Genomic DNA, 26,079 nt, shown 5'->3' with positions numbered 1-26,079 from the left:
TAATATAAGCTAACACATAACTATTTTTTACTTCATCCAACAAACTGACACAGAACACTTAATACATGTTAGACTTGGTAATCATCAATTTTTTTTTTTTTTCCTGCGGTACTGGGGATGGAATCCAGGAACATTCTACCTCGAGCTACACCCCCAGCCATATTTTGTATTCTTTATTTTTTGAAACAGGGTTGCAAATGGCCTAAGTAGCTGAGAATGTCCACGAATCCAGATCCTCCTGTCTCAGCCTCCTAAATGCTGGGATTACAAGTGTACGACACGACGCCCAATTGGTAATCATTAATTCACCTAATCCTTACAATTCCAGGTAACTATTGTCTGAATTTAACAGATAAGGAAACTGAGACTCGAAACGTTAAGGAAACTAGCCAGCACTGCCCAGCTGGTGAATAGCAGGGCCAGGATTCTGCCAGTAAGTCTGATCCTTTAGTGCCTGCTCTTGACCACCAAGCCCTGCTGGTGGCTCCACACCATACTAATGGCCAGAAGAAACTGGAAACACAGAGTTGTGAATGAAGAAGGCAGACATTTCCCCATTGAATCTGGCTGAGTAGAGTCTCAGTTTGTTTAAATGGTAGAAGTATACGAGACTATTACTTTGTCTTAGTGGTAGAGGTCTGAGCACTGTTGGTAAATCTCAAACTTGGCATGGGGGGAAGTGAGTAACCCCCAATCCCCAGCACTGGCTATGATTTCTCTGTTGCCTCTGTTGCTTCACCATGCACACACTGTCCCACAAAGGCAGGGGGTAAGGCACGAAACTACTGCTGCTAGCTTCTAGAAAACCCTCCTAGAGAAACTGCCAGATTTTGTGTTAGAATCGTAAGACTCTGGAATTAGTAAAGTGAGGATCTGCCAAGTTCCACGTTCTCTCTGTCTGAAGGGGCTGGTGGTGGTTCTGAAGTTTTCTGATCTGCTTTTCTACGCATCTGTGTTTCAGATATCTGGCTTCATTTTCAAAGTAGTACATGGAATTTCCAAAGTACCATATTTAAATCTACAAGAGCTACGTAACTAATTCCTTAAAAGAAGCCTTCAAACATAGTGTATCTTGCCCTCTTCAACTAACCTTGCATTTCCATCCCCATGCTAAGAGATTCTTACATGTTCTGATATTTAGTGCCACATATTTATGAACAGGAGTAAATGTAAAAGATAGCCAAGGGAATACACTAATGAAGTACATAATGCTAACTATAATTACACCCATGATTTCAAGTAGAGGGAGCTATTGCATAGGAAGAGAACAGAAGGGAACCAAAAGTGTGGTGGCATATCAGCAAGCAATCAGCGTGCTAATATAAAAGAGCTGTCTATTTTGTCACCGGCAACCATGAATCACAACACACTTTTCATTCTGAAATATGAAACCATTACATTTTAAGTTTGGCACACTAATAAATAAGCTGTACAATTATGCCCTTCATTTAGGATGTCAGCTTTTGATGAAAAGCTTTTTTATTGGGGGGGAAGGGAAACTATATAATAGCTTATTCCTCTCCAGAAACATACAGAAAGCAGCTAGGATTACTTCACATCAATATTACTGTTTTCGTTAGTGTTTTTGTCACTGTGACCCAAAGGCCTGACAAGCACAACTTAGAGGAGGACGGGTTTATTTGGCTCACAGTTTTATGTTTTTTTTTTTTTTTTAGTACTGGAGATGGAAGCCAGGGGCATTCTACCTCCAAAGCTACACCCCCAGCCTATATTTTATTCTTTATTTTGAAGCAGGGTCTCAACTGAGTTGCAAAGGGACTCACTAAGTAGCTGAGTCAGTCTGTAAACCACAACCCTCCGGTCTCTGCCTCCTGAATGCTGGGATTGCAAGTGTGCACCACCATGCCCGGCTTGGCTCAGTGTTGAGAGGTTCCATCCATGGCTGGCAGGCTCCAAGGCAGAAACCATGGCAGAAAGACATGGAGAGAAGCTGCTCTTGGCTTATGGTGGCAGGAAACAAAGAGAGGAGGGAGCCGGGGACAGATAGAGCCCCCAGTGCATACCTCCAGCAGCCCCTCCTCCAGCCACATCCCACTCCCGAGCCCGGCTCACTGGCTAACACACACTTCCCTGGGAGACATCATACATCCAAACTCTGACAATCACTACACTTTACGAGTTGAAGTCACAACAGTGAAATGTACCAAAAGCAAATGCATGATTTCCCTAAGTTGGTTATAAGCAATCTCTTCAGTTCCATACAAAACTAAATCAAAAAGTACTATTTTTTTTAACCTAAATGGGTAAATGTTTCCAAAATGCAACCAGCTTAAATGATAATTAGAAAGGTAATTATGTAATTACAAAAATTCACCAGGAAATCATGGAAATACAGTTCTGTTCTAGAAAGATTAATAGATTTCATTTATTGTGGAAAAGACCTGCTAAGCACTTGTTTGCACAAAGTGTACTCATCTTCAGACCTCAAACCTGTGCCAGGTGTGCTTGCTTGCTGAAATGTATTCGGGTTTTAGATCTCTTGTTATTCTAAAACTAAACCTAATCTCCCTTTTCCTGGAAAAAAGAAGAACCCAAAGGCAGCTTCTCTGTCACTTTGAGGGAAGGGAGAAGGAAAACTGTATGTGTGCCACCCATTTCTTTTCTTTTTTCTTTTGTGGTACTGGGGGTGGAACCCAGGGGCTTTCTACCCCCAGGCTATACTCCCAGACCTACTTTATATTTTATTTTGAAGCAGGGTCTCACTAAGTTGCTGAGAGCCTCACTAAGTAGCTGAGGCTGGCTTCGAACCTGTGCAATCCTCCTGTCTCAGCCTCCTATCTGCAGGGATTAGAAGCGTGCGCCACCACGCCCGGCCTTGTGCCACCCATTTCTAAAGATGTCCAATTCTGTAAATCACTACTACACTTTTATGGTGACTTTTTCCAGTATGTGATTGCCCACATAGCTGCATGGAGTTCTTTAATGAGAATCAACCATTTCCTCTCATGGCCATCACATGTAGTAGCCGCCCTCTAAAAAAGCATCAGCTGTGACTGTCTCCAGGGTGACTGTTATTCCTGAGGCTTTGCTGCACAAAAGTTCTCAAACATCAGCCCAACTGGCTGCTTCTTACCAGAGATGTACCCTTTTATAAAATTATAGTCCACAGCCAGGTGTGGTGGCGTATGCTTATAATCCCCGTGCTTGTGAGGCTAAGACAAGAGGACTATGCAGGTTCGAAGCCAGCCTCAGCTGGCTTAAGAGACCCTGTTTCCAAATAAAATATAAAATAGGTCTGGGAGTGTAGCCTGGAGGTAGAAGGCCCCTTGGGTTCCATCCCTGGTACCACCAAAAAAAAAAAATTATATATTAGGTTGTATCAAAAAAATTGTAGGTATTTCTCAAGACTCCTATCCAGTCCTAAGACCCTCAAGCTACTTTTTAAAGTCCTCATTTGGTAGATTCTATCACACTTTGTTGTAATTTTAAAATGTTTAATTTTCTCTGTTTAATAAAAAAGAGTGCAAGAAACTTGTTTAAAAATCAAGATGTTAGCCAGGCATGGTGGCGCATGCTTGTAATCCCCGCGCTTGGGAGGTGGAGACAGGAGGATCGCGCAGGTTCGAAACCAGCCTCTGGCTTAAGAGACCCTGTTTCCAAAAATTAAATGGGTGTGGAAGTGTAGCCCGGAGGTAGAAGGGCTTCCAGGAACCCCAGTACCACAAAAAAAAAAAAAAAAAAAAAAAAAAAAAATCAAGATGTTGCTATTGACTAAATAGCCAATAGAGGGCACTAAAGACCAGCCATAGACTGTAAGAAATAGCTATGCAAGACATCCTCTCCCAAAGGAAGTTTCCTCCTCTTTATTCAAAACCTTTATTATTATGTGTTCTTGGTGTCTCATAGGGTTGCTTCAACTCAGCCATTTATGAAAATTGCTTTTTATAGTTCTTAAAATATTACCAATACCTATATCAATTAAGAAAAGCAAACACACATTGGAATCCTATGCCAGAAGCCAAGAGCCAGGAGAGGAGCTGACCCACGTGACACGCCTCACCTGGCAGCTTGGAAGCATCGCACTGCTGTCTCACACGTGAATTAAACCACCGTATCTGCCTGAAGAAAGGCGCATAGGGGATTCTTTAGGTGCCACGGAGTGATGCTAATGTTTGGTGTTTAAAATAAACACAGGATGCTTTAGTGGTCATGGAAATCCAAGCTGACCGACTTCCTGTATCATCCTGAGGCATCAGCATGACCCTGGGAACCTCACTCACACTTGCTCTGAGAGGTGCATGGAGGCAAGTCCATTTGATCTGTGACTTCCTCTGTCTCAGCCTTACTCTCCATCAGTTTCTCATTATTTCTTGCCTGGCAACTGCTATAGTTTGCCAGTTGTTCTACTATCTAATCTTGTCCCTGCCTGTCCACCTTCTACAGAAATAATAGAAGTGTGTGTGTGTGTGTGTGTGTGTGTGTGTGTGTGTGTGTGTGTGTGTTACTGGGACTTGAACCCAGGTGTGTTCTACCTCTGAGCAACACCCCCAGCCATATTTTTTTTTTAGTTTAAAACAGGGTCTCATTAAGTTGCTGAGAGCCTTGCTAAGGTGCTGAAAGTCTCATTAAATTGCTGAGACTGGCCTCAAACCTATCCTTTTGGTCCAGCCTTCCAAATACTATGATTATAGGCATGCAGCACCACGCCCAGCTACAGAATCATCTTTAAAAATAAAATTGTGATCATAACTCTTGCACTGCAAGCCGGGCATGGTGGCGCACGCTTGTAATCCCCGTGCTTGGGAGGCTGAGACAGAAGGATCGCACAGGTTCGAAGCCAGCCTCAGCTAGCTTAAGAGACCCTGTTTCCAAATAAAATATAAAATAGGCCACTGGGCATGGGGGTGCGCACTTGTAATCCCCGCGCTTGGGAGGCAGAGACAGGAGGATCGCGCAGGTTCGAAGCCAGCACGCTGGCTTAAGAGACCCTATTTCCAAATAAAAAGTATAAAAATAGGTACTGGGAGTGTAGCCCAGAGGTAGAAGGGTTTCCAGGAACCCCAGTATCACAAATAAATAAATAAATAAATAAATAAATAAATAAATAAATAAATAAATAAATAAAATAGGTCTGGGCATGTAGCCCGGAGGTAGAAGGCCCCTGGGTTCCATCCACAGTACCACCAAAAGAATTAGAAGGAAAAAAAAGAAAAAAAAAACAACTCTTGCACTGCTTACAATATGTTAACAGTGACACCCACTGCCTTCAGGATTATGTTCTAACCTTTTATGGTCTATGGAGAGAGTTTCTTCAGATCTGCAGTTCTGCCCCATCTCTGCTTGCTCTCCCCTCACGCACCACTGCCTGTCCCCATGCACCCCCATATCTAGTTCCAGTAATATAGAACTACTGAAACTCACTGTGTCAAGTGTTGGCATGCCTCCTGACATCCTGCAAGCCATTCCCTCTGCCACAAATGTTCTTCCTGAACCACTGCTGCCTAAGTCTTTGGCACCAGAATCAGCTCAAGGGTCTCCTCTAATAAGAAGGATCTCCCCAAATTCCAGGAGATCCTAGCCCTTCCTAGACTCTGATATCTATTCTATCATTTGTCACAATACGTTTTCCTTTTTGTCTTCAATCTTCTAGTATTAGGTGTTCCTAGATGTATCCACAACACCTCACATGTTTTCTGTTACAACACTTTTGAAGTTTTATGGAAATTCTTTAACTGTCTTCTTATTAAAAATAAGCTTGATGAGAACAAGGATATGCTTCTTTATTTGGTGCTTTATTTCTAGGGCCACATAGTAGGCACCGAGTTAGTCACAGAAATATCAAATAACAGTCCATCGAGTTTGTTTCTCCCCACTGAACTATAAATACACTAAAGCAAAGGCCACTTCCTACCACACACATGAAAAACAAAACAGCCAATGCTTCCTGAACTCTTGAATGCCGGGCACTGTGTAAGAGTCTCATTTGTGTAAACCTATTTAATCCTCCCACCACCACGAGGCAGGCACCAGATGAAGAAACAAAGAGAGAAACTAAATCACTTAACCACAGCATGCAGTAGGTAAATAGGAGAGCCAGTGTTTACACCAGCTGGTTAGATTCTGGAGTTTATGCCTTTAGCCACTAAGTGATGCTGCTTTTCTGCCTGAAAGTGAGTTTTTGCTCAATGAATGAAGGCTGAAAGACTAATATATCAGAAGATGTATTTATCATCTTCTGAGTCCTTTGAATATCACGCTTGGCCACTAGACGTTTATATTTCAGTACTTAGCAGAGGAAAGCTGAGAGCACAGGATGTGCAGAAGGCCTGCACAAACAGGTAAATCAAGCACTGCTTTGCCAAGCTTGAATTTATCCATTTACTTTCTCAAAAACCCACTCAGTTGGTGAGCATAAGAACACCTTTACATGGACAGAGGCAAACATGTGACAATCATTATGCCCGAGGAGATGTTTCTGACGTGTCTATAAAGTATATTTTATGAATATTTGTGTACATTCCCAGAGATCAGAGAGACCAGATTTCACATAAACTAAAGCAGAATGCAGGGGCATCACCTGGGGCTGGAGTGGCTCTGTTGAAATGGGGTCTCTGTCAGGGAAAGATAACAACTAGGAGATGTGGAGGGCTCTCGCCATGGAGTTGCTCCAAAAGCTAAACTATGTCAGCTAGCAACTTTGGTGAACTCACAGGAAAAGCAGAAAGCAGGGGATTTTACATACAGAGGGCAAAGAAGAAATTCACAAGGAAAGTGGCCACACTTCTCTAATTTTTAACAAGTTGGCAAATGCATTAGTAACATGTAATCAAGAAACGGGCAACTGAATTGAATAGACACTTCATAAAAGAGATACAAAAGGCCAATAAATACATGAAAAAATGTTCAACATCATTAGCCATCAGGAAGATGCAAATCAAAACTACGCTGAGATTCCATGTAATCCCAATCAGAGTGGCAATCATCAAGAAGTACAATAATAATAGATGTTGATGAGGATGTGGATAAATAGGAAGTCTTCTACACTGTTAGCGGGACTGCAAGCTAGTTCAGCCACTATGGAGATCAGCACGGGGATGCCTTAGAACACTGGGAATGGATTCACCATATGATACGGCTCTACCACTCCTGGGTATCTTTCCAAAAAGGTTAAAATTAGAGAACTATCGTAATATATGCATACCATGTTCACAGCAGCACAACTTACAATATCCAAATTATGGAATCATGCCGGGCGTGGTGGCACACGCTTGTAATTCCAGCGCTTGGGAGGCTGAGACAGGAGGATCGCACAGGTTCGAAGTCAGCCTCAGCTACTTAGTGAGGCTCTCAGCAACTTAGTAAGACCCTGTTTCCAAATAGAGTATAAAATAGGTCTGGGAATGTAGCCCGGAGGTAGAAAGCCTCTGGGTTCCACCCCAGTACCACCAAAAAACAAAAAAACAAAAAACAAATTATGGAATCAACCTAAGTGTCCATCAACAGATGAATAGATTACAAAATTATGAGAAATACACATAACAGAATTCTACTAAGCAATAAAGAACAAAATTATGTCATTTGCAAGAAGATGGAAGGATCTGGAGAACATTAGGTTGAGAGAGATTAGCTAGTCACAGAAAGTAAAGGATCATATGTCACTCTAATATGTGTGAGCTAGGGAATAACTGGTATACAAGAGGAATTCCAGGTAATGGAGAAGAAACCTCAGTAGATCCAGGTAAGAGGTCGTCTAAGGGAAGGGGAAGAGGAAGAATGAGGTTCATTAATGGAAATACTACCATCAACTGTGTTCACATAAGTAAATATATCAACACCAATCTCAGTACTGTGTATTGGGAAGGGAGGAAATGGGGTGAGAGGCCACCAAGTGCTGTGTGCATGTATGTCATCGGCAACATGATTTTGATTATGATGTGAGACTATAATGCACCAATAAAAGCATATAAAAATAAGAAAGAAAGAGAAAGATTTAAGCTATTTAAAAACAATGCACTAGCCGGGCGTGCTGCACACGCTTGTAATCCCTGCGCTTCAGAGGCTGATCGCACAGGTTCAAAGCCAACCTCAGCTAGCTTAAGAGACCCTGTTTCCAAATAAAATATACACTATGTCTGGGAGTGTAGCCCGGAGGTAGAAGGCCACTGGGTTCCATCCCCAGTACCACCAAATTAATTAAATAATTAATTAAAAAAACAAAAACAATGCACTAACAATGAAAAAAAGTACACCTTGGTAACAAATGCAGTATAATTTTCCTATTGATATCTTTTAAGAACTCATAAGAAGAAAACTAACTATACAAGATTAATTCTCAGGTACTCTAACATCAAAATAAAACAAAACAAGCAAACAAAATATATATGGCAATGTGTACCCTCTTTTTTTTTTTGCACGCAGTGCTGAATATGGAACCCAGGGACCTTCTACCTCTGGGTTACACTCCCAGACCTATTTTATATTTTATTTAGAAACAGGGTCTCACTAAGTTGCTGAGAGCCTCACTAAGTAGCTTAGGCTGGCTTTGAACCTGTGCGATCTTCCTGTCTCAGCCTACCAAGTACTGGGATTATAAGCATGCGCCACTATGCCCAGCTACCCTATTTTTTTTTTAATAAGATGAATTTTCAAATGCCCTTTCCCCCTTCACCATTTAACAAAGCAATAAAAAATATCTCAGGAACCATTAGCTAAATTTTCTTTTTCTTTTTTTTTTTGTTGTTGTTGTACTGGGGTTCCTGGAAGCCCTTCTACCTCCGGGCTATACTCCCAGACCTATTTTTACATTTTTATTTGGAAACGGGGTCTCCAAAGCCAGTGCGTGCGGCTGGCTTCGAACCTGCGCGATCCTCCTGTCTCTGCCTCCCAAGCGCGGGGATTACAAGCGTGCGCCACCACGCCCGGCCCATTAGTTGAATTTTAAAAATTACTAAAATAGTTTAAGACAGTGGATATAATTAATTATTTCAAAAGAGCTCCTTCTAATTAGACAATAAGCTAAGCATTTATTTTTAGAAAAGAGAAATGTATTTGTGAGTGAATATAATGTAATGACTAAATGATTCTACTGAATAATAAGCAAGCTATCTTCCCCAGACTCTAACCCTATTTTTAACTATTTTATAATATAGCAAAGTCTTACGCTAATCCTACCAGTTACCACAACACCATCATGTTCAGAGTGCATGCCCACAAAATACATTCAGAGCACTCAAGATAGATTAAACTGATATGGTTCCTGGCTCCGTGTGTCTTATTGCTTCCTAAACACTATTAGGCATTAAGAATAGATTTTTCCAGGCATCTTGCATAGAAGTAAATAGTCCCTGAGCAGCATAGTAAGCTCAACATGTAAGTCAATTAAAGAGGCAATGGAAGAGAAATGGGCAGGGAAACTCGCTGAAAGATCAAACTATATCCTAGGAAGGAGGCAAAAATACAGAAGCTCCCCATACTTAGTGCTTCAAAATCCATTTTTCTGGATGTGATGATGTACGCCTTGCAATCCCAGTACTTGGTTGGCTGCGACAGGGGGATCACATGTTCAAGGCCAGTCTCAGCAATGCAGCAAAAACCCTCAGCAACTTACTGAGACCCTGTTTCTGAATGAAAAATAAAATACGATTGAGGGTCCAGAGGTAGAATGCCCCTGGGTTCAATGCCAAGTACCAAAAAAGAAATCTATTTTAAGCACAATAATAAATATGGTTCAAACAGGAGTCCCATGGAAATCACTTCTTGATGTTCTCTGTGGATATTAAATATGTTCTCTGGATGTTTCATCTCTTCAAAAATTTTATGTAAGCTATAATTGTTTACACGTTTGCCAGTCACCTCTGGTCTAGGACTTTTGCTGGGTTATATGAAGAATAAAATGAAACAGAACTCATAGAACTGTCTTTCATTTTAAAGCCCCTTCATCTGGATAAAAGCCAGTGCAGGAGGCTCCACTAGGCAGCTGTTACACCTAAGTAGAGTCAGAACTACATGGGCGAAATGTGAATATACTTAACATTACTGAGCTGTGTATTTAAAAATGGTTAAAATGGTGGGTTTTATATTATGTGCATTTAAGCCGGGCGTGGTGGAGCACGCTTGTAATCCCAGGATTCGGGAGGCTGAGCTGGAGGATCCTGGTTCACAGACAGCCTCAGCTACTTAGTGAGGCCCTCTGCAACTCAGTAAGACCCGGTTTCAAAATAAAGAATAAAAAATAGGGCAGGAGGTGTAGCTCGGATGTCAAATGACCCTGGGTTCCACCCCCAGACCTGCAAAAAATAAAATAAAATAAAATAAAAAGTAAAAAAAATAAAATAAAATAAAATAATATATATTATGTGCATTTAATTGCAATAAATTAATTTATAAGTAAGAAATGATACAATGTCCTCCAGGAAAAAATTAATATCAGTTGAAAGTTATTATGAAGGAAATAAGTTATAGACATAAAAGGGTTTTAAAATTTTCAAAATTAAGTGTCGATTTTTAAAAATTTTTAAATAAATTATCCTCAACTTTATCTAAACATAAATATTATCTGAATGATACCAGTCAAGCTGCAAATCTCTAAGACTTGAGCTTCTCATCTGTAAATGGACATAACAATACTATAGATTCAATAGAGTAGCTAAAAGCACTAAAAAAGATAAATATGCATATCTATAATAATTATGTCATAAATGCTGCTACTTGCATTATTACTAAAAAGACAATGATCAAAAAAAAAAAAAAAGAGTTAGTACACTAGGCATAGTGACTAATGCTTGTCATCCCAGCTACTCAGGAGGCTCGGTCAGAAGTATCTCAAGTTCAAGGCCAGCCTGTGTAACTTAGTGAGACTGTCTCAAACACAAAAAGGGCTGAGGATACAGCTCAGTGGTAGAGTACCCCAGGCTCAATCCCCAATATAGCAAAAAGAAAAAAAAGAAAAAACACAAAACAAGAGGAAGGAAGAAAGCAAAAGGAAGACATCCAGGTTTGAAATTTATACCAGTTGCCATCTCATTTACTACGTTTTCTTTGGGGGTGGGGTACTGGGGTTCCTGGAAACCCTTCTACCTCCAGGCTACACTACCAGACCTATTTTTTAAATACTTTTTTAAATTTGGAAACAGGGTCTCTTAAACCAGCGCGGCTGGCTTCGAACCTGTGCGATCCTCCTGTCTCCGCCTCCCAAGCACAGGGATTACAAGCGTGCACCACCACACCCGGCACTACTGTGTGTGTGTGTGTGTGTGTGTGTGTGTGTGTGTGTGTGTGTGTGTGGTACTGGGGGTGGAACCTAGGGGCTTTCTACCTCTAACCTATGCTCCCAGACCTATTTTATATTTTATTTGGAAACAGGGTCTAAGTTGCTAAGAGCCTAAGTAGCTGAGGCTGGCTTCGAACCTGTGCGATCCTCCTGTCTCCGCCTCCCAAGCACAGGGATTACAAGTGTGCGCCACCACACCCGGCACTACTGTTTTGTGGGGGGGTGTGGTACTGGGGGTGGAACCTAGGGCCTTTCTACCTCTAACCTATGCTCCCAGACCTATTTTACATTTTATTTGGAAACAGGGTCTCACTAAGTTGCTAAAAGCCTCACTAGCTGAGGCTGGCTTCGAACCTGTGCGATCCTCCTGTCTCAGCCTCCAAGTGCTGGGATTACAGGCGTGCACCACCACGCCCAGCTTTGCCATCTCTTTTACCGAACTCTAAATTCATCTGAGCATGTGTGACACTTAGTCGTCTGCTACACCACTTATTTGTGATGCCACACTTAAATTTTAAAACACAACACCTATACTCACCAGACACACAGACCTCTACCCTTCCCAGTGCACCCAGAGAATGGCTCATGACAGCATGGGATCCTGTCCTCGCTCTCCCTCATAGGCAGACACAGAAAGACAGGAGCTGCCACCCGCTCATCTGACCACCTCAGCTGCCACATCAAGGATACAGGAGGCCTTTCATTCTTTAAAAAGATTGTAGAGAAAGTTTTTTTTTTTTTTAATTGTTGAAAGGTCAACCAATATTCCATAATATAGAGCACATGATGTACAGAAGAAAAACTCTGCTGACTTTCAAACTATACAGGAAAAGGGCCAAAGAGTTCTACTGGGAACTCAAGATAAAAGCACATGCCGTTAAACTCTGGCAGCAAAAAAACCCATCAAATCTCTGCAGAGCTGTGTCCAGGTGGGAGGCACAGAGGCAAGGGATCATAAACTTCAGGAACAATATGAGGCAAAGCTTTTCCAACTGTACTAAGTATGTCCTCCAGAAAGATAAATAAGTAGAAATTGCTACCATCTTTTAGTTGGACCACAATTAGGAAAAAAATCAGTGTTGTTTCTGGCTTCAAGACTGTATTTTCACCTTTCCAGACCTCAGACTCAGGAGCTCAGCTCTGTAATTCTTAACTGGGTGGTCCTGAGCAAATTCCTCAGACTCTCAGTCTCAGTTTCCTCATCTATAAAATGAGGATAATTATAGGACCTTCCTCCTATAATTAGGGGATGTAGTAACGATTAAGTTAGAGAGATGATGGGGGGGGGGAGTGTGAGACAGAGTAAACAATACATAATTGTCGCCCATTACTACCATGCCATCATGTTTTCTAGGTAAATAATTAGAACATAAAATTTCTCAAAAGATGTTAAGTACTTTCCAGTTAATAAAAAAATCCAACATATGAAATTGGAACACCAATTTGAGACCACCTGCTGTGCCATAAAGGCCCACTACCCACACGCCCACCAGGATGCTTCAGTCCTTTGTAAGGCCTCTCTGGCTCCTAGGAACTATTTCTCAGAGTTAAGTCTTACTTCTCTTGATGCTAAAGTCATAATATATCATACAGAATGGTACCTACTACTGTTCCCTTTATTGTTCTTCAGCATACTGCTATTGGTCTACGGCCTCTCCAAACTGAACTTCAATCCCTTGATGACAGGACTTGGCCTGGTTTGTTCACTGCTAAGTCTCCAATGCTTGGAAGGATTCCTGGCATAGGAGACACTCAATAAACATTTGTTATGTATACGATATTTAAAGGGAGTATATTTTTACCTATATATCCCCATACAAACTCATATTAAGTAAACAATTTATTTTGAAGGTGAGAATGAATGACAGGCATAGCAAATTTGTGCTGATTCTACCTATTAAGATCTTCACCATCACCTCCCCACCATCACCATCATTTTTCAGTAAATAATAACACTGATTATTTTTTCAGAGAAATATGTAGGTATTTCTACGCATTTTTTTGGGGGGTACACTGTAGCCATACCTTTTAATGGGGTACAAGACAGTAGAGGCATACATGCACGCATTACTCATTTAGCCCCTCCCCAGTTCCCTCCCGCTCCCTCATGTTTGGCTGAGTGACTGGCTTTGATATGTTTGTGAATGTACATCGTGTACATTAGGGAATTTATCTCCTTACCCCTCACATCCCCCTCAGTTAGGTTGCCTTATTTGCTCATCTATGGTTTCTCCTTCTTCATCTAGAGTTCCTCCTATGACCCTTTTTCTCCCTAACTTCCAGATATTAGGGAGAGCACCCGATTTTTTACTTTTTGTGACTAATCTCACTTAGCATAATGTTTTCCAGTTCCACCCATTTTCTGTTAAATGATATAATTTTGTTCTTTTTTATATGCATCTTTTAAATTTAGTCCTCATAAAGGCATGCAGAAAAAATCTCTAATTTAGAAATTATTGCTGTATTAAACTGAGAATGAGAAAGACTCACAAGTTTGTCTCAAGTCCTCATGGTATGTCATAGCCAGAATGCAAAGCCAGGCTCTTGGGTCCTTTCTGACTCATAACCTAGTACTCTTAACCATACCATATATTCACAGTGATGTATGGTAAATGCAGTATCTGACTGAGATAAAATGCAAACTAAAGGGCTGATATAAGAACCTAAGCCCTAGAAATGGCATGTAGGAATTAGGCAACCAATCCTCTCCCATGCATCATTAACAAAACAGACCTCAGGTACTAGAAAGTGGCAGCACAATGTCCTCACTGGAAAAGTGTGACTTCTCTGGGTCATCACTGGCTCCAAATGACACCCACAAACAGGGAGAGCGGTACTGACCAGCAAGCCCTGGGGAAAGAGATCCCCAGAACCTGCTTGTTGATCTCCACGCTCTAGGAAGGGCTATGACTTTCACCTACTACTCTAGTTTTCAGTGATGACATCAGAATCCAGTGAGAACATCCAAAACAGCCAAGTCTGCAGGCAGGAGAATGGAGGAGAATGGAGGAGGAGAATGGAGGAGGAGGAGGAGGAGGAGGAGAAGGAGGAAGAGGAGGAGGAGGAGGAGGAGGAGCAGCAGCAGCAGCAGCAGCAACTGAGTTTCCTCTTTAGATCCACCCTTCTAAAATCTTTTTAGTATTTCTGTGTTTTTTTTTTTATTAAGTGGAGACACAGATGCACACAGTAAGACTGATATTTACTAACTTCCAGAACATCCTGAGCAATTCATGGGTGGGATGTGATCACCAGGTGTTGCTGTCAATCTGAGCATCCTTATGCCTGTATTTTGGCTCTCTATGGTCCCTACATAAATACTAGTATTTATAGTTTGTTCATTTCTGAAATACTCACTAAAGGCAATATAGGTAATATATTATTTTTGGCCGCCTCTCCTCAATAATGCCTTCTGGGTGGAGCAGAAACAGTGTGAAAACGCACTTGTTAAATGGGAAGCTGCCCCACGAGAAAGCACCGTCCAGCTGACAAGCATTTGCTGCCTGCTCGCTGTTCTCTTTCATCCTCATTGGACAGAATGGGACTTTTTGCCAAATTTGTATTCCAGAGCCATGACATTCCCGCAAAGTTCAACATCAGGCCTGACTTAAGATCTCTGAGACCTCCTGCTAACTTCATCCCCTGCAGCTGCCTCGCTACGGCAAGCTTTTGATCTGTACTATCTGGATTTCAAGCTGATATACACACAGCCTCTTTGATCTCTTATTAAGTGGCTTCTGGTCTCCTGATGCCTTTCGTCTTGCTGCACTGAGGTTTTTGGAAGTCAGTCATCACCCTGCGTGCACTACAACTGCACACACCAGGAGTGGGCTCCCTTCATTCACCCACTTCACAGGCTTGAAAAGCAATATTTAAGCCATGAGAGAATTTTCCCAGTAGCCACAATCAATCCACTCCATGAACACACTACTAAGAATTATTTTTCAAATGAAGCAGCTTAAAATGATTTAAAGGATACAGAACTTTCCCAGAGAGGGAAGGGAGCAAATCCTCTGTGAAAAGAAATCTTGAGCCCAGTTGGCACTGGAGCTTACAGTACTTTGATCTTAATAAAAATAAACATAGATAGGAATCAGGGATGGGCAGAAAAAAAAAAAAAGCAGGTTTTATCAGCTCCCCTAAGTTCTGTTAAGCAAAAAGTGACCTTTAAATGCAGCTGTGTGGCTTGTTCAACAGCAAGTTACATGAAGTATGGGCAGGAATTATGAACGCTGCTACAAGTAGTAGATTGAGTGGATTTTGCTTAGTACCAATATCTTACAAGAGTGAAATGGACCCAAAGAGCTCTGAAAAAAAATAGAGGAATAAAAACAAATTAAAAAAAAAACCCACACACACAACCAGATACCAGTGGCTACGTTACAAAATTACTTGAGCATTAAAGAGAAACTGTAACTTGCAGCACATCACTATACTCTATATTTTAGATTAGGAAATGTATCATTTCATGTCTGACATGTTAATGTTCCCACTCTGTATGTACTACTGTATGTTAAAATTATATAAACATGTATCAAATTCTGCATCCTGGATTCTGTACTAATCATCTAATATGAGCATAAAGAGGTTAGGCTTCCATGAGCTGCTGAACATCATAAACTAATTATAGTATTCACTCACTACCACTACCTCAAATCTCTTCACAAGAACTAAGGCCCTAATTAATTCCCCCATATATTTTAAGACTCAAATTTCTGATAAACAAGATTAAAGTTGGAAGAAATAAGAAAATCTTTTTGGACACTAATACCACAGTGTAACTAACAATACTTTATACTTTCTTAGTTACAATAACCAAAAAATGAATTACTGCCCCAAAAAAGTTGGAACAAAATTGGTAGTTATTTATTGCTATTTTTTAATCAGTCCTTATCACAGAAAACCATTAGCAAATTCATGAATTACACACCTGCTTACACTATTTCCAAGAGAGTCATCTGAATAAAGAAATGACTTTACATAGAAAGGCATCAGCCGGCCGTGGTGGCGCACGCTTGTAATCCCCGCGCTTGGGAGGCGGAGACAGGAGGATTGCGCAGGTTCCAAGCCAGCCGCGCTGGCTTAAGAGACCCTGTTTCCAAATAAAAATATAAAAACAGGTCTGGGAGTTTTCTACCAAGAGGTAGAAGGGTTTCCAGGAACCTCAGTACCACAAACACACACACACACACACACACACACACACACACACACACACACACACACAAGCATCAATTTTAGGTGATATGAATATATCTGTCTCACACTTGTACTCAAGCAATGTGGTAAAAATGTGCCAGAGTTGAAAATTATGCTCTTTTGACGAGTAATTCCTCCTCTAGAAATGTATCACAAGATTTATCATCACTTTTACAATAGTCTGACAAAGACAGCCACTACAGCCCCATTTAAAATATATACCAATCGGGCACAGGAGGACAGTGAAATAAATTATTGTATATCAACAATAAAATACTATGTAGTCATTAAAAAGAAACGGGGCTGGGCAGGGTGGCACATACCTGTAATCTCAGTACTTGGGAAGCTGAGACAGGAGTATTGCAGACAGAGGACAGCCTCAGTAACATAGCAAGACTCTCAGCAACTTAGACCCAAATAAATAATAAAATAGAGATGGGTATGTAGCCTGGAGGTAGAATGCTTCAGGGTTCAATTCCCAGGACCAGAAAAAGGAGGGGAGGCATCTATCTAAGAGTTAACACCAACTATGTTTTCCATGCAAATACTAAGGCATACTATAAGCAGGACTCAGTAATGCTGTAATTTTATATACTATTTTTGGATTAATAACCCAGTTCTTATGTTAAAAAAAATGATTTTTACAGAAAGAGATATATCCACGATTTTTTTTTTTTTGGGGGGGGGGGTCTGGGGATGGAACCCAGGGGCATTCAACCTCCGAGCTACACCCCCTGCCCTACGATTCTTTTTAATGAGTCATCATTTATTCACTGAACTTTCAAACAACTTAATACTAATAGTATTTACATATGAATCACTCTCAGTACTCATGTGCTTTCTATTTTTATCTCTTTTTTCAGTGACTGAGACAAACCCAAAGCCTTTCAAATATCTGCTTGAGTAAAAAATTGAGTCAGTCAGGAGAGGAGAGATAGGAAGATATAGGAGGGAGGAGAATTATTAGTTAATAAATTTTACCTTCTAAATCACTGAGATTCAAAAGTACCAGGGATGGCAATATCCTGGCTAATGTTCAAAAATTGGCTAATGTCAAACATTGCCAGTGAATTACAATCATGAGGGGTTATTCAAAGTTCAACATAAATCAAAACACCAGAAAATATCTACTTGCCATGTTTAATTTATAAGGTCAACTGAAGGTAAAATCTATATAGTTTAAAAATTTTCAAGCTTTTTGGTGGAAATTAAAAATTACAGACTCTGAGACTACCTAATAATGTCTTCATTACTTGCACTAAATTAGTATTCTTAAATTTGCAATTATTTTTTCTGAAACAATAAACACTAGCTCTTATGCATATGAGTATACTGTATTAATTTTAGTTCTTAGGAAATGTTCATATAAGCACTAAAAATGAGTATACTAACTAGCAGCTTAGACTTTAAATGGAAATTTTTTTTCCAAGCTGGAAAAGTAGGAAGAACTGGTATAATATGTTTATGATAGGGATGTGCTACAATGAAACGCACATGGAAATATGACTAACAAAGAAAGGAGTAACATAGTGTTTTGCTTAAAAGTATACCTGGGACCTAGCCGGGCATGGTGGTGCACGCTTGTAATCCCTGCGCTTGGGAGGCGGAGACAGGAGGATCATGCAGGTTCGAAGCCAGCCGTGCTGGCTTAAGAGACTCTGTTTCCAAATTTTAAAAAAGTATAAAAATAGGTCAGGGAGTGGAGCCCGGAGGTAGAAGGGTTTCCAGGAACCCCAGTACCATACCATCCAAAAAAAAAAAAAAAAAAGGTATGCCTGGGACCTAATGCTTGAGTTCAAATTCCAGTTCTACCATGTATTAGTTGTGTGAACTTGGACTAGTTACTGTGCCTGTTTTCTCACTTCTAAAATGAAGCTAATACTCAGGTGAGTGGCACATACTTGTAATCCCAGTACCTGGGAGGCAGGGCCGGAGAATCAGAGGTTTCAGGACAGCCTCAGCAAGTAGTGAGACTCATATAAACTAAGCAAGACCCTGTTTCAAAATAAAAAATAAGGGCCAGGCGTGGTGGCACACGCTTGTAATCACAGCATTTGGGAGGTTGAGACAGGAAGACCACAGTTCACAGCCAGCCTCAGCTACTTAGTGAGGCCCTTTGCAACTCAGTGAGACCTTGTTTGAAAATAAAGAATAAAAATAGGGCTGGGGGTGTAGCTTCGTGGTCAAATGACCCTAGGTTCCATCCCCAGACATGCAAAAAAAAAAAAAAAAAAAAAAAGAAAAAGAAAAGAAATGACACAGAAAACAGTGCATCTTCCAGTATGGTATAGATACAGGTCAGGGTTTAAACAAACTACTACCTGCAGTAATGCCTAGGCATATTTGAAACTAATGAATACTTTATCTCTGTTCAAATTATAGCCAGCAAAAGCTACTACTCTTTATTCTAAAATCTAAGGCAAAATTTAAAACCTGGGTTGCATTTACTTTCTTCTCTGTTGTTTTTTCTTTGTTGTCCCCTTCTAATTTTTTTATTTTTCTATTTTTAATTTTTTTTTTTTTTTTTTTTTTTTTGCAGTTCTGGGGATGGAACCCAGAGGCATTTGACCTCCGCGCTACACCACCTGCCCACTTTTTTATTCTTTATTTTGAAACAGGGTCTCACTGAGTTGCAAAGGGCCTAAGTAGCTGAGGCTGTCCACGAACCGTTATCCCCAGGTCTCAGCCTCCCAAATGCTGGGATTACAAGTGTGCGCCACCACGCCCGGTGCCCCTTCTAATTTAAAATGCCTTCGTGAAAATGAATTTCCATGCTCTGTTCTTTAGCCATATGGTTGAGTTCTAGAACACTGTATCAACCTCAGCTCCTTCACTTCAGGTACAAGGGCATCCTTCTTTTCTTGCACCAGCTACCCAAGTTCCATCAATATTCAGAATCACTGACCTGTCCCAGTAGCCACTCCATCATTCCATGCATCAGTTTAAGATCCTATATCTGCTCAGGCATATTTTCCTAAAGTTCAGCTCAATTTATATAAAAAGCATACTGCTAGCTGGGCATAGTGGCCCACACCTGTAATCCCAGTACTTGGGAGTCAAAGACAGGAGGATCAAAGGTTTAAAGCAAGCTCAGCAATTTAGTGAGACCTTCAACAACCTAGCAAGATCCTGTTTCCAAATTAAAAAAAAAAAAAAATAGGGCTGGGGTGTAGCTCAGAGGTAGAATGTCCCTGCATTCAGTCCCCCGTACCAAAAAAAAAAAAAAAAAGCATACTTCTGGCCAATAATCCATAATTGGGTAATTCACATATAGCTCATCAAGAGTTGGCTATATTTTACAAAGCAATTTTAAAATTAAATTTTTACTTGTCTAAACAAAGACATCTATTTACTAACTGTTCTAATCAAATTAGTTAAAATTGGATAGAGCTCAGATATATTGTATTATAGCACTATCTTTGAGGGCAGCATCTAAAACTTTTGTTTTATTTTCTAAATTGGATGAGAAAAAGTAATACAATTCAATAACATGAATTTCCTTTCTTACACATTAATTCAGTTAATTCACATAATCCTTTGATTACAATCTCCATTTTAGAGAAGCTACATAAGCACCAATAGAACAGATGTATATGGTTTTGTCAGTCTGTTATTATTATTTTAAATAAAGGTATTATTTTTGAGAAAAGTGGTTAACTGAAATTAATATACCAAAGCAAAACTCCAGTCTCTTCAATGGTGGTGAGAATGAGCAGACTAGATGCTCTCCCACTTTTCTAAAACGTTTTCCCTGTGGCTAAAATGTTTCCAGGGTGCTTGTTATTCTAAATATGCCAAGCCTGACAGGGCAAGGACGTGCCAACTAATAAATTCATACAGGATACATGGAATACAGTAATGGCCAGGAACACGGCCTTTCATGGCTTTCGTTAAACCTTTGACTGGCCTTGCAAAATATATTTTTGAACTTTGGAATTTATTATCTAATTACAATAAGGGATGGTATAATTAAGTAATTAACTTGCCCAAAACCAAATTTTAAATTATTTACCTGTCACCTAAGTGTCATAATAGATAACAGTTTTATATACCACTGATAAATGAGGAAAATGTGCTACACAAATCTGTGAGTGTACTTACGAGTTGGCTTAAGAAAAACATTTCATTTAAGACTGAATGGTTTTTCCTTCTGAGGTCTAGCTACAGAAATAAATAAGCTGAGCTCTTTTATTGGAATCAAAATAAAATTTAGTGGACCTGGGGATAGAACTCAGTGTAGAGTACTTGCTTAGCATGGACGACCCTGGGTTCACCACAAAAAGGAAAGAAAAAAAAAAAAATCCACATATGGGAAGTATTTTTCTATGTGTTCTGCAAAAAAAGAGGCAAAAAATAGTAATTTTGAACCAACAAAATTATTCTAACTTGTGCAGTAACAAATATCCATATGTGTGCTGATGATTGTGAGAAAGATGAAAAGAAAATGCTACAATTTTACAAGTAAAAATAAAACTTCAAAAAGAAATAGAAGTTAGAATGCATACCTGTAGGAATGTAATGAAGGGAAGCAATCTCATACTGAGAACTGACTATACTTTTGTTTTAAAGTATATCGCTCAGAACTAGTAGAGAGATATTCTTGTCAATGAAGGATTAAACTACTAAGAACTGGCCGGGTGTGGTGGCACACACTTGTAATCCCAGCGCTTGGGAGGCTGAGACAGGAGGATCACACAGGTTCAAAGCCAGTCCCAGCTACTTAATGAGGTTCTCAGCAACTTTGTGACACCCTGTTTCCAAACAAAATATAAAATAGGTCTAGTAGTGTACGTCGAGGTAGAAACCCCTGGGCCCAGTACCACAAGATTAAAAAAACAAAACAAAACAAAAAAACAACTAAGAACTATCAAGTCATCTCTCTTTCTCTCTCTCCTCTCTCTTCTCCCTCCTCCTCCTCCTCCTCCTCCTCCTCTTCTTCTTTTTCTTCTTCTTTTTCCCTCTGTCCCTCCCTCCCTCTCCCTCCCCCCTCCCTCTCCCTCTTTTGTGGTACTGGGGATGGAACCCAGGGATTTTTCTACCTTTGGGCTATATTTCCAGACCTATTTTTTCTACATTATTTGAAAGAGAGTCTCACTAAGTTGCTGAGTAGCTGAGGCTGGCTTCAATGATCCTCCTGTCTCAGCCTCCCAAGCGCTGGGATTACAAGCGTGCGCCACCACACCCAGCTCTTTCTCATCTTTTATTAAAGTTTTTAAGTTCTAAAATAATTCTGTGCATTGATATTGATAATACTCAATATATAAATCTTGCAGATAATGTCCTTTAAGAGGGTACAGGTAACCATTAGAATAAAAATATTTATTATACAAAAATACAAAAATATAAACCAAGAGTGGTGAACCGCGCTTATAATCCCAGCATTCGGGAGGCTGAGACCAGAGGATCAGGGTTTGAAGACAGCCTCAGCTACTTAATGAGGCCCTGCATAACTCAGTAAGACACTGTTTCAAAATAAAGAATAAAAAATAGGAGCTGGGCATGGTGGTACATGCTTGTAATACCCACGCTTGGGAAGCTGAGACAGGAGGATCACACAAGTTTGAAGACAGTCTCAGCTGGCTTAAGAGACCCTGTTTCCAAATAAAATATAAAATAGGTCTGGGAGTGTAGCTCAGAGGTAGAAGACCCCTGGGTTCCATCCCCAGTAACACTAAAATAATAATAACAATTCATAAATAAATAAATAAATAAATAGGGCAGGAGGTATAGGTCAGAGGTCAAATGCCCCTGGGTTCCATCCCCAGGCCTGCAAAACAAACAAAAAAAACAAAAAATATATATATATATATAGATTCCTATGATAATGGAAAAAGAGCTGAACACCTTGGGATGGATGGATCTGAAAGGTGTTTTCTAAGTTAAATACCAATAATCAAAATTGTTAACAAACTCCCATTGAATTTGCTTATTTAGTTTCAATTAATTTTGGTTAGCCTAAACTTTATCATTCCGCAAATATATACTAGCCACCTGCTACTACTACATATACTATAGAGGGCTATATTTGGGAAAGAGGAAAAAGAGACAGTCCATGCCACTTACTTTATATGCCTTAATATTAACCAATATACAGACTTCTAGAATCCTACAGTATTGATATTTCTTGATAAAAATATTTTCCAAAATACTCATTTGAAATCGACAACTCATAATTCAATAATATTCCAGAGAGAAGTTCTAATAACAAAGAAGGTTGTCTGGCACAGAAACATGCCAGCAAAGATGAAATACCTATAATCTCTTTCAGTAATTTTAAGCCACACTGTCAAAACATAGAATTTAATGTTCTGATATAACACTCAGAGTATTTTAATTTGTTCCCAATTGCCTTATTATATTAAAAAATTGATTTTTATATCATTTGGCATTTTATGTGCTTTGATAGACCATACTTTCCTTTATTAAACCACAGTGTATTTAGACAGCACTAAAGTATTAAAATATTCATCTTAAAAGGGAAAAGCATTTCTTGCCAAGTTTTAATTCTCCCAAATAATCAGAGCTCTAAAAACCTGACAGTAACTGGTAAGCTGGTATAACATATAGATGTCCTATCAAGACATTTTGCTTCCTTCCCCATATATCAGTAACTTTACCCTCATTATACCTAGAATAACTACAAGTATTTAAGTGTTTATTTAACTAGTACATGTTATGTACTAATAAAAATATAAAATATTACTGAAAATATTTTTACTAACTTAAAATTAACATTTTTACTTATTTCAATCATGAAAAAACTTTCATATGAAGAAAAGGCAGGGAAAAATGAGAATTGTGGGCTGGGGATATAGTTCAGTGACCAAGCATTTGCCTCGCTTATGTGAGGCCTGAGGGTTCAGTTTGTAGACCCCTCCCTAAAAAATTGAGAACTGGGAATGATTGCTAATAATTAGGGTGCGGAATATGTTCTATAGTTGGCAATGACTGCACAACCTGGAAACATACTGTTCAGTTATTATATTATCCATCATTGTATTCACCAAGAGAGTTTCTAATTATAAAGGTAACAATTGAAAGTAGTACCTTCTTTTGTTGGGATTCAGTTTTGCTTAACGCAAAATGAACACTTTAAACAGTTATTACTTCACATAACTTTACTATGAACCAATGACTTCAAAACTCAAATCATAACAAAAAAACCCACAAACAAAACAAAAAACAAAGCAACAAATCAAACAATCCGTCTATATGTGTTCATATACCTGATAATCCAAAATGCTGAATCCCAAGCCTTTATGATCTTTTACTAACTCAACGATCTTGACTTCAGGAGACCACAAGGCTAGCTCCCCATCATCATCTTCTGTACTGACATCCATCCTCTGGTCAATCTGAAATACCAAAGGAGATAAATGCTTCAACACATTGTCCTTTCCATTCTGAAAAAAAAAAAAAAAAATGAACATATCAGTAATCTCACAGCTTCTTTCAAACTCGGAATTCTCTTTGGCATGCGTAGTTTTTCCCTTTGATCTTTTTAAGAGGGGCATGCACTGGAGCACACACGATCTAGGATAAGATCTTCATAAAAATTCAAGCATTTAAAGTATGTAGATTCTTCATATAATTTTTTAATGTAAAGTACATGTGTCATTGAAAGTATTAACACTGACCTCTTATACTTCAATGAGTTCCCTCATCCCATTAGAAGCATAAAAGGAAAAATATGCAATTTAAGTAAAATTGAAAACATCATATAAAGTAGAAGTACACGAGATATTTAAAAAGCAATACCTGGATTAATAATTATAATGAGAGACAGAGAGTTGCCAACACAGAGACAGATCAAATCAGGACACAGACAAACCACTTCTCTTGGCTTCTAAGAAGTTTTCAAAAAAAAAAAAAATCCCTAGAAAAATAAGGTGGAAAGCCAGTCGTGATGGCACATACTTGTACTCCCAGCATTTGGGAGGCTGAGACCAGAGGATCGCAGTTCGCAGCCAGCCTCAACTACTTAGTGAGGCCCTCTGCAACTTAGTGAGACCCTGTTTCAAAATAAAGAATAAAAAATGCAGCAGGGGGTATAGCTTGGAGGTCAAATGCCCCTGGGTTTCATCCCCAGACTTGCAAATAAAAATAAAGAAAAAAAAAGAAAAAGAAAAGAAAAAGAAGGAAAAAAATCCAAGTCCTTGGACTTTGTATAACTCTAAAAGCAGGTTAAAAAAAATCACTACTAAAACTCAGACTTGGAATGTCCCCCAAAGGCTCAAGTGCTACAGGCCTGGATCCTGAGGGCTCTGACCTCATCAGTGCCTGAATCCATTCAAAGATTCATAACGAGACAGCATTATTAGGAGGTGCTGGAAACTACAGGATGTGGGTCCTAGGTGAAGGAAGTGGGTCATGGGTCATGCCTTAGAAGGGTATAGCTTATCCCTGGCCCTCTCCCCCTTCTACTTCCCAGTCACCAGGAGCTGAGCAGCTTTACTCTACCACACCCTTCCTCCACGATGGTCTGCCACACCCATCCCAAAGCAATGAAACCAGCTGACTATGGATTGAAATCTCTGAAACCACAGGCCAAAAGAAGGTTTTCTTCCTTTAAATTATTTTTTTTCAGCTATTCTGTCATAGCGATGGAAAAGTTAACACTATCAGTGAGTTGAAATAATGAAAATCTGATCTTGGGAGAAAGATCAACAAAACTTTCTAGCACATAGGTTCTTAGCTACTTTTCCTGATTTCACATCCCAAAGTCCTCCAGATTCCCTGTCCTTTCAGGGAGAATAGTCACTGCTATGTGGAAATCTAGTAACTAAGTGATAAGATCAATGAATCCAGCTTCAAAACTCTTCTTTTTTATACTAATTATAGTACTGTATTGTTTTTACCCAATTTATTTTCCCCCTAAGCTCTGACCTTTCTATGAAACCCCCAAATTACTTTTTTTTCTTTTTTTCTTTTCTTTGCAGTACTGGGGATGGGACCCAGGGAGATTCAACCTCCGAGCTACCTTCTTTTTCTTTATAGTCCTAGCAACAAAATGTCAGGCTCCTAAGTTAGAATGGATGCTCTGGGAGGGATAGTGCAGAATTGACTATGGTTATTCATGTAACCCTTTCACTGCCAGCCTCATAAAGTCCATCTGTCCAATGCATTAAAGAATCATCTACTTTTGAGTGTGTCTCTCTAAAAACGACTTCTTAAAAAAGTAAAAACTAAACAAGTTTTAAAAGCAGAGTTCTTAATACCCTGGGTGATCAGAGTAAATAAAATGAAAATTCATTATTACTATAAATATAACATAGTGACCCATACATGAAAATTCATTTAATAGAGCCAGGTGTGGTGATGCATGCCTGTAATGCCAACTATTATGGAGCCTGAGGCAAGAGAATCATAAATTCTAGATCAGCCAGGACAGTTTAGAAAGATCCTGCTTCAGGTTCGAAGCCAGCCGCACACGCTGGCTTAGAAGACCCTTTTTCCAAATATAAAATGTAAAAAGAGGTCTGGGAGTGTAGCCCAGAGGTAGAAGGGCTTCCAGGAACCCCAGTACCACCAAAAAAAAAAAAAAAAAAAAAAAGAAAGAAAGAAAGATCCTGCTTCAAAATAAAAAAAATAAATAAAAAATAAAAAGGGCTGGGATATAGCTCAGTGGTAGAGAGCCCTGGGTTCAATCCTCA

The 26,079-nt window shown here is 39.6% G+C and overlaps 1 protein-coding gene across 3 annotated transcripts in view; it reads right to left on the bottom strand.

The window, feature by feature from the left end:
• The window catches only part of PATJ (PATJ crumbs cell polarity complex component), a gene marked incomplete at both ends in the record, with an annotated part of 372,146 nt that overhangs the window by 272,429 nt on the left and 73,638 nt on the right, over positions 1-26,079 (bottom strand). For all 3 annotated transcript variants that reach the window (XM_080692386.1, XM_080692387.1, XM_080692385.1), the window contains one exon: positions 23,653-23,781. In XM_080692386.1, the coding sequence (XP_080548512.1) occupies positions 23,653-23,781 (129 nt within the window). The remainder of the gene's footprint in view (positions 1-23,652; positions 23,782-26,079) is intronic.

The sequence above is a fragment of the Muscardinus avellanarius genome (genome assembly GCF_963383645.1).
Source record: "Muscardinus avellanarius genome assembly, chromosome: 3".
Classification (NCBI taxonomy): Eukaryota; Metazoa; Chordata; class Mammalia; order Rodentia; family Gliridae; genus Muscardinus; species Muscardinus avellanarius.
The sequence above is the reverse complement of the archived record's forward strand: the minus strand, read 5'-3'. Positions and strand labels throughout refer to the sequence as shown.